The 15,227-nt window shown below is 44.1% G+C and overlaps 1 protein-coding gene across 3 annotated transcripts in view; it reads right to left on the bottom strand.

Annotated features, from left to right (window-relative positions):
- LOC147616752 (potassium channel KAT3-like) overlaps positions 1 to 14,846 on the bottom strand; it is a 190,067-nt gene extending 175,221 nt beyond the window's left edge. Inside the window, exons 1-2 of one of the 3 annotated variants that reach the window (XM_086777811.1) lie at positions 13,921 to 14,846; positions 13,290 to 13,505 (exon numbers count right to left, since the gene is read on the bottom strand). In XM_086777811.1, the coding sequence (XP_086633937.1) occupies positions 13,290 to 13,505; positions 13,921 to 14,108 (404 nt within the window). In that variant the 5' untranslated portion in view covers positions 14,109 to 14,846. The remainder of the gene's footprint in view (positions 1 to 13,289; positions 13,506 to 13,920) is intronic. The other 2 variants (XM_086777812.1, XM_086777813.1) reach the window with 2 other exon arrangements.
- Positions 14,847 to 15,227: the final 381 nt, after the last annotated feature.

The following is a 15,227-nucleotide window of genomic DNA, read 5'->3' as shown; positions in this document are numbered from 1 at the left end:
ATCTCTCCTGAATCTGCACTCAACTTGCCATTCTGATCCAATGGCACAGAAATAGGCTTACAGCCTGTCATACCATACTTGGACAACATGTCCAAGCCATACTGTCTCTGCAGTAATCCAATACCATGTGGTGACCTAATCACTGTAAGTGTGGAGCCTATCCCCCAGGCGGGTCATCAGTGTCCACCGCCTCACTAGACGAGCTCTATATCTCCACATGGTACCTGTGATCATAATCTCATTGAAGGCAGCTCGAAGGCCACCTTCAATGAGGTCCCAATGGCGAGAAAGAAGGAGACTGGAAGCCCGTCCGCCCCGGGCATTTGCCCCTAGGAAGTGTCGTCAATGCCTCCGCCAACTCCTAAGCAGTAAATGGTGTCAATAAGAATGACCGAAGAGAAGGGGGAACCACCTCCCACGTATGTCGCCAGACCCTCTCGCATGCGTCCACCATCTGTGGAGATACTGGGACACCTGTGAGGACAGATCGAAAAAACTCCGTGGCAATGGCTCTCACTTCCGCTGCGCACTTTTGACACTCTCATCTCTTTATGTTAATGGTTGCAAAGAAGAGAAGATAGAAGAAAATTATGTGAGATTTATGTGCTACTGCTATAAATCTGAAAACAGAGAATAAAACAGCAAATATGTGTAGATAGTAGACTGCAGATGATCAAGAACTTGAATTCGATTGAAGGTGCAGCATAAGGGAGGCCCGTGAGCGCTGGTATGTACAAATTGAAGAGGACTGAGGCACCTAATATATAGGGCCTCTAGAGCTGGTCAGTTAGTTCCTACAAGCCGACCAGCACATAAGTCCATAAAAATGCTAAAAATGATCCCAAAAAATGGTGCAAAAAATAGCATAAAAATATGCAATGCAGAGCCTTATAAATGGGCCAACTACAAGCATGCAAGGAGTCCATCTAGGGATGAACAATATTTCCAACACCTCCTCTTCAACACCAGATGGGCAGACCAACGCCGGCACGTTGAAGTAAGACCTCCAAAAAGCTCAAGGGAGTGGTTTGGTGAAGAGGTCTGCAAGGTTGTCCTTGGTAGAACAATACAACACGCAAAGAAGACCAAGTTCAATCCAATCTCAAACAAAATGATAATGTACTTTGATATGTTTGGATCGACCACAAATCACTGGGTTATGCCAAAGCAACAATCCTCTAGGAGTCCGAGAAAATTGTGACAGGAGAATCCTATGCACAACATAAATGTTCCAGAATCTGATGAATCCACAGAGCTTCAGTCACGGAGAGAAGGTAGGACTTATACTCAGCCTCAATAGATGATGTAGCAACACTCCTCTGTTTCTAAGACTTCCAAGAAACCATCCCAGATCCAAGCCGAAAACAAGTAGATCGCCGAGAATTAACACAACCAGCCCAATCAGCATCTATGAATCCCACCAAATAAAAACCACTGGCATAAGTGATACCATAGCTTGATGTGCCATGAAGATACCAAAGAACCCGCAAAGCAGCTTGCTAGTGAGACTGTCGAGCCCCAGAGGAGAACTAACTGAGAATACTCAAGGCATAAGAGATGTCCGGACGAGTGTTGTTAAGGTAGAGCAATGAACCAACCAACTGCCAGTACTCCGTAGAATCAACCAAAAGAGAATCATCATCCTTTGAAAGCTTGGAACTAGGATCCATGGGACAAGAGAGCAGAGTACAATCTGTCGAACCATAAAGAGAAAACAATTTGCGCACATATTTCTCCTGAGAAATAAAAATGCAATCATCACAATGCCACACTTTAAGACCAAGAAAGTAATGAAGTAATCCAAGATCAGTCATCTCAAACTGCTTTGAAAGCTGAGACTAAGACTGACCAACTGCGAAGCAGATTCTGTAAGGATGAGATCATCCACATATAGTACAATGATACAAATATCACCATCAGAGAGAAAGACATTAAGGTTTGAATTTGGATAAGCTCTTTCAAAGCCAATCAAGAAAGCATCAATCTTCTAACACCAAGCACGCGGTGCCTGTTTGAGACCATATAGAGCCTTCCGCAATAAATAAACATGATACATATGTGTCCCTGAATCTCAAATTCTGGAGGTTGCTCAACATATACCTCCTCCTCTAAATCTCCTTTCAAAAAGGCAGATTTAACATCCATCTGAAAGACAGGCCATCTGTTGGAGGAGAATGACTCAAACACAAGAGCTTGCAGCCAAGGAAGTGCAGAGGAGATAGAGAAGAGTGAGAGAGAGAGAGAGAACTCACACAATGCTCAAGAATATCTTGATTGTCTTGATGAGGCTCAAGGGAGACCTCGTATTTATAGTGATACAAGGGTATGGGCGGGCGCCCAACTTATGGGGCGCCCGGCGGACCAAATACAAAGAATGCCGTTACAAGGCCCAAATGGGGGCCAAATGTACAAGTAAATATATGGCCGCGAAGCTCTCGAAAAGAGCTACGCGATGATCAAGGTCCGGAGGCGAAACTGGGACTTTATACCCAACAACCTCCCACTTAAAGGGCCAGTGAAGCTCCTCTAAGCTATGTAACTCCCACCCGCTGTAGACACATATCAAGCTGTGCTTTTGGCAAACTTTTGGTGAGAGCATCTGCAGGGTTCTCATGAGTGCCAATCTTGACCAAACTGACCAAGCCATCATCTAGCACCTGTCTGATGAAGTGGTACCGTACATCAATGTGTTTGGTACGAGCATGAAACATGGCATTCTTAGCCAGGTATATGGCACTCTGGCTATCACAACCAAGGACCGGAGCCCTCTCTGGCAATCCAAACTCTGTGACAAGGCGTGCTAACCAAATGGCCTCCTTAGAAGCCTCTGTGACGGAGATGTACTCGGCCTCAGTAGTAGAAAGTGCTACTATCCTCTGGAGTCTAGAGCACCAAGAAACAGCACCACCTGCAAGAGTATAGATGTACCCACTAGTAGACTTGCGGGTATCAGAATCACCTGCCATGTCTGAATCACAATAACCCTGCACCTCAAGTGGACCTTTACCATACATAAGGCATTTCTTCTGTGTCCCCTTCAAGTACCTCAAAATAGACTTTATAGCATCCCAATGTGCTTTGCCCGGGTTGGACATAAAACGACTGACTACTCCCACTGAATGAGCAATGTCTGGCCGTGTAGCAACCATAGCATACATAAGAGATCCACAAGCAGAAGCATAAGGGATCCCACGCATAGTACTGGCTGCATCATCATCTTTTGGGCAATCATCCTTGGATAGTTTAACATAGGGCTGCAATGGAGCACCCAAAGGCTTAGAATCAGCCATGTTAAATCTATCAAGGACTTTCTGGATATACTTCTCTTGCGAGAGGAAAAGCAACTTCTGTGCTCTGTCCCGTCTAATCCGAAGACCCAAAATATGTTCAGCTGAACCCAAGTCCTTCATAGCAAAAGCTGACTTCAGCTGGTCCTTAAGAGCTTCCAAAACGCTCTTATTCTTCCCGGCAAGAAGCATGTCATCAACATACAGCACAAGTATCACTGGGCTGCCATCTGCATCAGTTTTAGTATACAAGCAATGATCTGCATGGCTACGATTAAACTTTTGGTTAAGCATGAAAGCATCAAACTTTTTGTACCACTGCCTCGGGGCTTGTTTCAGCCCATAGAGACTACGCTTCAGCTTACAAACCAGATGTTCTTTGCCAGGAATGACAAAGCCTTCAGGCTGCTTCATATACAGCTCTTCATCTAAATCACCATGTAAGAAAGCTGTCTTTACATCCATCTGATACAGTTCTAAATCCAAAACAGCAGTGAGAGCAAACAAAACACGAAGGGTGGTCATTTTGACCACAGGAGAGAAGACCTCCTGAAAATCAATCCCTTCCTTCTGAGCATAGCCCTTAGCAACAAGGCGGGCTTTATACTTAGGCTGGCCGTCAACTGTCTTGACTTTGTACACCCACTTGTTAGGAATAGCCTTCCTTCCTTTGGGCAACTCAACCAAATCCCAAGTATCATTTGCATGTAGAGACTTAATCTCCTCCTGCATAGCATGCTCCCACTTGTTTCGGAGTTCACAAGACTTAGCCTCTTTGAAAGTAAGAGGCTCACCCTCATCTGTAAGCAAGACATGTTGTAAAGAGGGATCAAAACGTTGAGGTTCCCTCCGAAAACGAGTAGACCTCCGTACCCAATGATCATTGGCTGGTTGGGGGTCAATATCGGGAGGAATCATAATTTCAGCATCAAAAGGCTGCGGGTTTTCACGAACAGCCTGATTTTCAGCATATAGGGGTTGCTGCCCTACACCTCCAGGAGCATGAAGCGGCTGTCCAACCTCTTCTGGCTCAAATATCACGGACTCATTATCTTCAGCCCTTTGTGAAGCATCCTGGGGCTCATTTTCAGCATCAATGGGTGGCTGCCCTTGCTGAAATTTGACCTTTTTCTGATCACCATGAGAGGCACAAACATTACGGAGCAGCTTTGCCTCATAAAATACAACATCCCGGCTGCGAACCACTTTGTTGGTTGATGGCAACCACACACGGTAGCCCATCTCACCTTCATCACCGTAGCCAACGAAGGTGCCCTTCTCGGACTTAGCATCAAGCTTGTTCCGGTCTTCCTTGCGGATATGCACAAATGCATCACAACCAAAGATGCGTAAGTGGGCATATGAGGACGGTTTGCCAGACCAAACCTCCTCAGGGATTCCACCTTTCAAAGCTGTGTGTGGAGATCGATTGCAAACATAAACTGCAGTTTTCAAGGCTTCTCCCCAAAAATCCTGAGAGAGATTAGCTATGGACAGCATGCATCGAACTCTTTCACACAGTGTACGATTATACCTTTCAGCCACACCATTTGAAGAGGGGCTATAGGGGGGTGTAAGTTCCATCTTAATGCCATTATCATCACAAAATTTCTGAAATTTAGTACTAACAAACTCACCCCCATTGTCAGTGCGTAAGCATTTAATCTTCACTCCAGTTTGAGTATGAACAAATGCATAAAACTTTTGAAATGCAGCAAAAGCATCATCCTTAGATTTCAACAAAGTGATCCATACTTTTCGTGAGTGATCATCCACAAAAGACACAAAGTACTTTGAACCACCTTTAGATTTAATGGGCATGCTGCATATGTCAGAGTGGACCAAGTCCAACTTTTCAGCCTTGCGAGAGTCACGAGAGGAGTAAGAACTCCTATTCTGTTTCCCATACAAGCAATCATTACAAAAATCAAGCTTGCTTCCTTTTGCATCAAACTTGTTCAAGGTGGACAAAATGGAGAGACCCTTATGGCTCATGTGGCCAAGTCTCTTATGCCAAAGCTCCATGTGGGAGCGTACCTCTGCAAAAGCAATAAACTTACCAGACAAAGCCTGACCATGAAGGCTATATAATGTTCCTTTCTTGCATCCTTTTGTAATCAGCCTTGTGCCTTTGGTCAATTTCCATGTGTCATTTCCAAATATGGCCGTGTATCCCAAGGCATCAAGCTGGCCCACAGACAGGAGACTGGTTTTCAAACCAGGCACATACCTCACATTTGGCAGCACAAACTCACTACCATCCTGCAAAGTCAAATTCACGGTGCCCATACCTTCAATATTGCAAGCATGATCATTCCCCAAGAACACCTTTCCTCGGGAGCCTGCAGTGAAAGTTGCAAAACACTCCTTGATAGGAGTTACATGAAAAGAGGCACCCGTGTCAATAATCCAAGTCTGTGAAAGCATATCAGATTTATACATCAAGGCATGAATAGCATCTGGTTCTGTGACATGCAAGTTATGAACATCAAGAGCATTAGCAGAAAAAACACATAGCACATCATCTGAGTCAGACAGTTCCTCTATGACAACACCAGAGGCCACATTGGCCTTGCTCTTGTCCTTTTCGAACTCTTCTGCTTTGCTGGAATTACTCTCTTTTTCCTTCTTTTTGTCATTTGAATGACTGGATTTCTTCTTCCGGTCTTGCTCCATCTTGTAAAACTTGCAATCTGGCTTCTTGTGGCCTTTACGACCACACTGGTAGCATGTAACATCAGATTGCTGGCCCTTGCTCTTGCTTCTACCCTTTGAATTGGTAGTAGTATTTCCCCGCTTGGTCGTCCTCCCTCGTGAGACATTTGCAGAACCGCTAGTCTCTGAGGTCTTCCTCCGGATATCTTCATTGAGAATAGCACCCCTGACTCCATCAAAAGTTAGGTTGGGATTTGTCCCAAGTGACACCACAAGTCCCGCAGATAGAGGATATTCTGAATCCTCACCTTCCAAAGATCAAACCCAGTGCCTGCAAACTTCTTAATCTCTAGTAGACCCTTAAGATCACTTGTAGACGCCATGACTTATCAAACTGACACTTCATGTTATGTACCAGATATGGGTTGACTGTAGGATGCTCGTAGATTGATGAAACAACTTCAGGTGAAGGAGACGGCGGAAGAGAATCACCGGATGTCGATGTAAACCCGCCGAGGGGCAGTATGTTGCTATCTTTGGGGGTTGCTCGTAGTTCCTGGCTGCTGGAGGCAGCGTCGGCTGCTGCTAGTGGCCGTGGGGCTACTGGCTGCAGCCCAGACTGCTTGCTGGTGGCCGTGGGACTGCTGGCTGCAGCCCTAGCTGCTGCTGGTGGTCGTGGGACTGCTGGCAGCAGCGTTGGCAGCTGCTGATGGCAGCCGTACAGAAGGCAGCCCTTGAGCAGGGAGAGAACCAGACAACAAACGCTGCTGTTTTCAGCAGAACAGCAGCAGAAACGCAGCAAAGGGAGCAGCAGGGGAGAGGAAAACGCAGCAGAAGGGCAGCGTAGGGTGGAGCAGAAAACGCAGGAGAGGGAAGAGCAAGAAAAAAAACAGCAAAACAGTCTCCTGCGTTAAAAAAGAAAAGAGCAGCACTCTAAAAAAAAAAACGCACCAGATTGATGATAGAAGGGAGGTGTTTGACGCGAAAAACGCAGACGATCCCGTAGTCAATTGGTGGAAGACACCTCTAACTCCATAGCTTCTGCATACAGCTTCCCTCCATAGCTCTGATACCAGTTGTTGGAGGAGAATGACTCAAACAGAAGAGCTTGCAGCCAAGGAAGTGCAGAGGAGATAGAGAAGAGTGAGAGAGAGAGAGAGAACTCACACAATGCTCAAGAATATCTTGATTGTCTTGATGAGGCTCAAGGGAGACCTCGTATTTATAGTGATACAAGGGTATGGGCGGGCGCCCAACTTATGGGGCGCCCGGCGGACCAAATACAAAGAATGCCGTTACAAGGCCCAAATGGGGGCCAAATGTACAAGTAAATATATGGCCGCGAAGCTCTCGAAAAGAGCTACGCGATGATCAAGGTCCGGAGGCGAAACTGGGACTTTATACCCAACACCATCCAAAATGAGCAGCCAAGGCTAAAACAGTCCGAATGGTAGTATACCTGGCTGTAGGTACAAACATCTCATCAAAGTCCTCGCCAGCTTTTTGAGCATAACCACGAGAAACTAGGCGAGCTTTGTACTTATCCAAAGTACCATCAAAATGAAACTTGACTTTGAAAATCCAGTGGACACCGATGACCTTCCAATGTGATGGGCGTGGAACTAACTCCCAAGTTTTATTATGCTCAATAGAAGACATCTCTGCTTCCATAGCCTATCACCACTGCGGCAAAGCAAGGGCCTCCTCGAGAGTCTCGAGCTCATCAATATACTGTAAGGTACTCATACGAGCATAATTCATAGTATGACCGAAAGAAGCAAGCCGAGAATATCTCCGAAGTCCGAAAGACGGAGCACATGCCTGACCATGCAAGAAGAAGGTACTGCTGCTGAAATGGACGCATCGAGGACAGCAGTGGATAAAGGAGAAGCAGCCAAATGTGGAGAAGATAATGGAGAGGTTGCAGATACTAATGGAGAAGATGCAGGAGGCAATCAAGCTCTATGTAAGGGGCTGGACACAGCAGATACAGGGCTGAAACAGAGGGTACAGTGGGCTGATTTGGTGCTAAAGACACCGGAATCACTGCGGGAGAAGAAGCTTGCTGTGGTAGATGAGAGAACTCTCCAATATCGGCTGGAAATGGGTCCAAAATCTGCTCAGAAGAAGACATGGAAGAAGAATCATGTCCAAATAATGTCTCATTGAACTGAGCATCTCGAGATATGATAATATCCTCCACATCCGGATCCCAAAACCAATATCCTTTGGATCTCAAGCTATAGCCTGTGAAAATCATCCTCTTGGACTTAGGAGCAAGTGTAGTCAGCTTCTTATCTAGTTCATGAACAAACACAACACAACCAAAGACACAAAAAGTTGATACAGATGGCTTATGTCCAAAAAATGCCTCCTCTGTAAGCCCGTCAACCGCCTTCGTGAGTGAGCAGTTTATGAGATAAACAAAAGTGGCCACAACTTCTCCCCAAAACGCTGTCAGAATACGCAGTGGAGATGATGACCAAATCTGGGAACACGAGCAAACGCAATGCAGAAAACAACAGCACGAGAGAGAGAGAGAGAGATAGAGGCGGTGTAACTCTGCTCTATATACACAAAGAAGATCCCGAAATGATACACAAGTGGCAAGGAGCTGTGGGGCCATTTTATATGGCGCCCAAACAGCAGTCGGCCTGCTGTAGGGCAGCCGACAGGACCACATACTCCACGACCTGCTGAAGTGTACAGTCTGCCAGCAGCAGGGGGTGTCGGCCAGCATCAAGAAGGTCCACGACTTGTGCAAAACAGTTGGCCACCTCCAGTGTAAACACAGATGCAGTCGGCCAAGATCAAGGTCCTCCTGCCACTACAAGACTGCCTCCCATGCCACAGAAAAAATAGGAAAAATGGGGAAAAATACAAGTGAGGAAAAATGATAAAACACCTAGATGTAATCAGGCATTTGGGATATCCCATAGGATGGCATATCACCAGGAAGCAGCAGCTAAAATGGATCTTCCAAAGACTTCAACATAAACTAGAATACTGGAAGATTTCTACTTGGCCTCTTCATGTCAGGCTCAAAATAGTACAGTCCATTGTAATGTCCTATGTCCAGTTCTACTTGCCTTTGCTGCATTGGTCCTCCAGGGATATTTCAGCCTTTATGTCTCAAGCTATGGAGTTGTTATGGAGGACAAAAACTGCTGTGAAAGCATTGAGACTGATGAAGATGGAAATGGTGTGCTCTCCTAGGATGCATGGTGGACTTAATGTCCTCAATATAAGATATCATGTACTTGCAAGGAAATGGTGTGCTCTCCTAGGATGCATGGTGGACTTAATGTCCTCAATATAAGATATCATGTACTTGCAAGGAAGGCGACTATGCTGCATGCTTTTTTCCGCCAACAACAGCCATGGACTTGTATGCTAGCATCCATGTGTGTCAACATGAGGACTTCTGCTTATGGTCATTGGATTATTGATCATTGGGAGGTTGTCATTGGGAGATTTGTAGGGAGAGATACCTGGCTGTCCTTTCTCTACTGCTCTGATACTTGACTGGAAACAAGTACTTTCTAAGGTCAAATGGGCTCTTGATAATTGCTCGGGGACAAACTCAACGAGGAAAGAAAGTATTCATTGGAGTGCCAGCTTCGACATTCCACTTGCTTTACAAGAACCTGTTCGGGCATACAATCTCATGAAATTGGGAATTAGATACATACAGCCAGCCAGGCTTACGGATTGGCAATTGCAACCCTCTGCTACATGCAATCATCCTGTTCCTCTTCCCGCCTTAACCTCCATCAAAGCTTACAGGCTTCTTCCTGCTCCATGGATTCAGCAACATGCTAATTCTCTGTGGCATATAAGGAAGCCCCTCTCATGGTGGCCGAAGAATCTTAGGATGTTATGGAAGTGTAAAATGTCATTGAAACAAAGACTTTTTCTTTGGAGATGTATGACAGGCACATTGTCAGTGGGGGTCACACTTGCTAAACGTCGCATTTCACCATCCACATGTTTAAGATGTCAGGCTCCTTCAAAGACTGTTCTTCATTTGCTTTGGCACTGCCCGTGTTCTAGGATCCTCCTCAGGAGAATTTCAGATTATCTTCGGCTCCGTTTCCCGAGTCACAAATTTGGGAAACATTTCTGGCTCTTTGGCAGATTTATGAGGTCTTTGTCTCAATACTCACTGTTTCTCTCTTGGGTGAGATATTGGGCTCTTTGGACAATCTGGAGTGAGCATAATTTGGCATACTTGGGTCAGCAGAATCACGAGTCATATGAATCTTTCCGAGCCTCATTGCGGCAATCCTTATATGATGCCTGCCATGAGGGTGATATGGATGCTTCTTGCATAGAGCTTTTCTTTTTATGTTTCTGATCTTTGGGATACTCTCCATTTCGGAGACCTCCCATCATGTAAATTCATGAGCATATAAATATACTGCACTGGATATTACCAAAAAAAAAGTGTGTGTGTGTGTGATTTGTTTGGGTCAAAAGATAAGGCTTAAGGCCTACAAAAGCATTGTACGCATTCATTCTTTATATCAATCAATAGAATCTCATTGAGTCGTGCAATATTCTCTCTCTAAGAGCTTTGTTCTCTCTCTTCTCTCTCTTCACAGACACCATGGAGGTCTTCCATCCCCCTTAGCCATGACCTGTGGAGTGCAGCTCTAAAACCTACAAGGACTTCCTCGACCAAAGTTTGAAGCTTTTCGCAAAGCTTTAGGCTTACTATCTTTTGAAGACTGATCTGCTTGCGACTACTACTTTGTACGTATCACATTATCACCTCGGTGGGGATTTGTAGGATTTATGCACCTTCAGTAATGCTAAATGTGTTAGGGGGTTAGGATAAATAAGTGCATGGGAACACACTCTTGAGTGTACCTTAGTATTAGCACATAGTGTATTATTAAATAAATATGATGTGGCCAAATATACATGGCACAAAAAGTCAACATATGACTTTTCTTGTATATACATGTGATGAGAAATCTAATAGATAACTCTCTTGCACGTTTTCGAACACTCTCTCTCTCTGTGCATTTCTGTTCACTCTCTGCACATAAATCCTAATCTACAGAAAACCCTAATTTTAGCTTGTGAAAATTCAACAAATCTACGCCTCTGAAAACTGTCTAAGAGTGCCCTCTAAATGAGAATAGGACTATGAGCAACACAGTAGAGAGAAGACACTCCTCTTTAACGCTTCTGAGAATCCAAACGCTCTATGACGGCCCTCCCGAGACAATCCTGTCGTATGAATTCTCAACATTGAGCAATAGAAGGGCAAGGGACTGTTTGCTCTCCTTAGCCCATTCCACCACTTGCCGAAATGAGCAATCATTAACAAATATGGTTCTACCTTGCATAAATACAATCTGAGTGCCGCAATCTCAGGCTGATGGCCTTGACCAAGATTTTAGAGCAGTGCCAAGCAAGGTAATTGGTCTCCATTGGGAAACGAGGGTCTTATCACCTCCTTTCGAGATAAGACCATCTAAGAATGACTCAAGCATCATACCTAGATTCCAATTCCCCTAGAAAGCCAGGTAATATCCATACCACACAAGGACAATAGAAAGAAAGAGTATAAGGGATTGGTCGTCCTATCCTGGGCATTGCTCCTTGGCAAGGCGTAAAGAGCTCTCACATCTAGCTCCTCAAAAGTGAACAGTACTCGAGAACTGACTGCATCTCCATTGTGACCAGCTGAGGTTTATGTTTCCACACGCTTTGTGTGCTCTATCTCTGATCATTAAGCGTGGTCTAGCAAACGAGAGCTGACCTGAGATGGGTTACAACCAAGTACACCTTTGAGGCGTCCACTCCCTCCCTCTCATGTGATGAGGTCCAAGGATGGAGAAAAAGTATTCGTTGACCCCTCCTCCAACCTGAGTCTAGAATGACTATCTTACAACAACATCATTTGAAAAATAGCTCATCCATGAAAATTATAATTTAGAATTATATCCATGATATCATAATCACAAACTTGCAAGAATAGCTCGTAAGTATGGAGACATTGCACAAGTATTATCCTTTTTAACACTGCATAAAAACTTTCTTGACACCCGACATGATTTTTGTATATACCCTTTTGTATTACCCCTTAAACTTAACAACTTTACTGGTATTTTAGTCAAGCCTTAGCTCTCATATGCCTCAAGGTGTCTCCCTTTCATTAGTAACATTTCTTCTTGTTAATCTATCATGCAGTTTCAGTTTCACCTTTATCTAGAGTTGTAGCAATTTTGGTAGTCAATTTTTTTTTACATAGAGTAACTTTTAGATTCCATTTTTTCTTCCCCATTTCATTTTAAACAGAGATACCTTGTTGATTTTTTGCTGCGCCCAGCCTCTTCCCCACAAAACAAATGTGCAGACACTAAAATTAAGGACATAATCCCTACATAAGGAACATCCAAATAGATGCCATGAGCCACATCCACCTCTCATCAACACTCCATGGGAAGATAGCAGCCTTTGGATCTTCTTGATCCATTCACCAAAATGGCAGTCATAATTAAGGATCATTCATGCTCCCTAGACCCCACATGCTCCATAAAGTTCGAGAACAAGCCCAAGTCAAAACCCCACTCAAGAAACCACTTTAGGGTTGTCTTGACGGTAGAATGTCATTCCATTTTCTAACTACCCAACGTAGCCCCTTACCTCAACAGGTTAGCCTCTCATAGCTTTGTGGAGTCAACAAGCCCATGCCCCCTCTTGTTGATGACAAAGAGGGGGCCAAAAATGGCCTATAAAGGCTCCACGCTTTTCGGAAAAGAGAGAATGGAAACCAGACCTCCTACTTCTCAGTCTTTGCTACTGAGTGGCAATATCAAATGATGCACTGTGATGCAATAAGGGCCTCGGTCTTGTCCCCCGCCTAAAATTCAGGGAGATCACTTGTGGAACACATCATACGGGAGTCAGGGGACTCACACTCTGGAAGTAAAGTGATAAGACCACAAATGAAGGAGGTTAATCATGCTTCATCTTCCAGTGAATGAACCTCTGTCATATTCTCCTAGATTACAGCTTGCCGCAATTGCTCCCAGTTAGCTTTGCATTCAAAATCATACAGATTATTTCAAGGTGTGCCTGCAGCGGATCTGTTTTGGACTTAGCATTATCAGGTTAAAATTGCAGGGCTGTTGCTGGATACAATGTGTGAAATATGGATTCTTGTCCTCTGGTATAAATTCAGCGATAACATGGTGTGCAACGTATCATCATTGTCATTAAATGAAAAAGTGCTATTTTGGCACAAAATGATTAGCTATGAACAACGTCAGAGTCATGTTCTCGTAGAAAACCTTGGAACACAGACTCAAAAACAAAAACAAAAACAAGTACCTTAAAGCTATGCGAGACTGTTTATCAACTAGCAAGTATGTTCTTTTGTCCAAATAAGCCACAAAGAATGTTATGATGATATCTGTCGCAAAAAATGCATCGACAACATAATCCACTCTCAGAAAATGCTTTGGCATGTCTTGCATGAATGCCAACTCAAAAGGAGACACCCAAGCTGAATACACGACCAAAACTATCAGAAAATTTTGCCACAACCTGTAACAAAACAGGGCTTGTATTAGATTTGCTCGGAATGGACCACAATCATGTATGTAAATGTGTGTATGTATATATATGTATGTTGTACGGGTATAAATACATGTGTATGTATTATGTATGTATGTATGTATGCATGCACCTATATATTTATGTATCTATTATTGCACTAACCCATGTCTGTGGCTAGAACATCTGCACTTAGAGGGGCCTGAGTGATACACTTTGACCATGGGCTTGTAAAGAAAAATAAAAGGAGCTATAAAAAACCATGCAATGAAAGGGTGACACATCCACTATAACAATAGTTGTCTTGTGCAGGCGTGCAGGCAAGCGGGCGGGCACATGTGCATGTGACAATTCATGAGACAAGATGTCACAAAAATTCCATTGAGGTTGAGGAGGATGGGCTTACCTGTAGCGCGGGTCGTATGGTGAAATGATGTGTTTGTGAAGGTTAAGATGGCTGCTGCTACTGGCCCCCAAGGAAGGCAGGAGGTCACTAGAGAAGCTCTGGTAGCTGACATCCAGAGAGTGCTCAGCATCCTGGACATGCCTGTTGCTGCCGCAAAATGTGTCCAGCACAGCCTTGGCAATAGCCATAAGACTGTGATACACAAAATAGGTCAAGAAAGGGAAATTGTCTTTCTTCTCAAGTCCTCCTAAGAAAGCAGATATGCTTTGCAAAAACCTCTTTTAGCAGAGAAGCTTCTCTGGGTGTTACAAGCCACGGAAGGGCAGAGATGGTGCCAGGTAGTTATCTTGTTTGGTCTTCCTCTCCGCCAACAATGTGGAGCATGGACGCACTAGTTCTCCGAACCAAGAACCAAATTTTATCTTCACAGTCTAGTCACAGCGATAGCGCTCAAAGTCTAATCTTCTGTGAAGTAGTCCTCCTTAGAAAGCCTTTGCAAAAACCTCCTTCTTCTTCCTGATAGCAGGGAAGCTTCTCTGAGTGTTATAAGCTATGGAAGGGCAGAGATGGTGGTTTCTGGTTGCCTTGTTTGGTCTTCTTCTACAACAACAACGTGAACTAATTCTCCCGACCAAGAACCATTTCTTATCTTCGCAGTCTAACAGCCATAGCAATAGCCATACAAAGCTCAAAGTGTTCGGCAATCTTGTATGAAGGGTGAAGCTTGCCGTATATGGCATTGCAAGCCTACAATGATGTTCCTTTTCATGCAGAGTAACAATTCAAGCACACAAGCCACAACTTCACGGGTGTGTTCGTTTCATTAGTATATTAAACAGTCTTGTCATTAATTAAGTAATAGCAAACAAAAATTTTGGTCCCATAATAAACAGTCTTAATACAAAAGTCCTATAACATGGCACCCCAAACAACTATTTCTCTGGTATTTTATAGGTCTAAGTTTTTTTTTTCTCCTTGGCTGAAAATTTGGAATTACACACTAGATGCCATCGCTTGCACAGGGAGAGATTTGATGGGCAGCCTCCCCTAACACCCACACCAAGGGGAGATTTGATGGGCAGCCTGCCCTAACACCCACACAACTAACCACACCGCCACCATTTGTACAAGTCAACAAACAAATACAAGTCCTTATTACACCTCTAATCTAGTCATTTCCCATTTTGTCCTAAACTCTTTCGTATAATGAATCAACACATTATTATTTTTCCATCTAATAACTAATGATACATTGTAGGATGACTAATGAACCTACTTTACTCTTTGAAATATTGACACTATGAAAA

The sequence above is a fragment of the Cibotium barometz genome, chromosome 38 (assembly GCF_041138505.1).
Source record: "Cibotium barometz isolate CiBa-2024 chromosome 38, ASM4113850v1, whole genome shotgun sequence".
NCBI lineage: Eukaryota > Viridiplantae > Streptophyta > Polypodiopsida > Cyatheales > Cibotiaceae > Cibotium > Cibotium barometz.
This window is presented reverse-complemented; position numbering and strand designations above follow the sequence as displayed.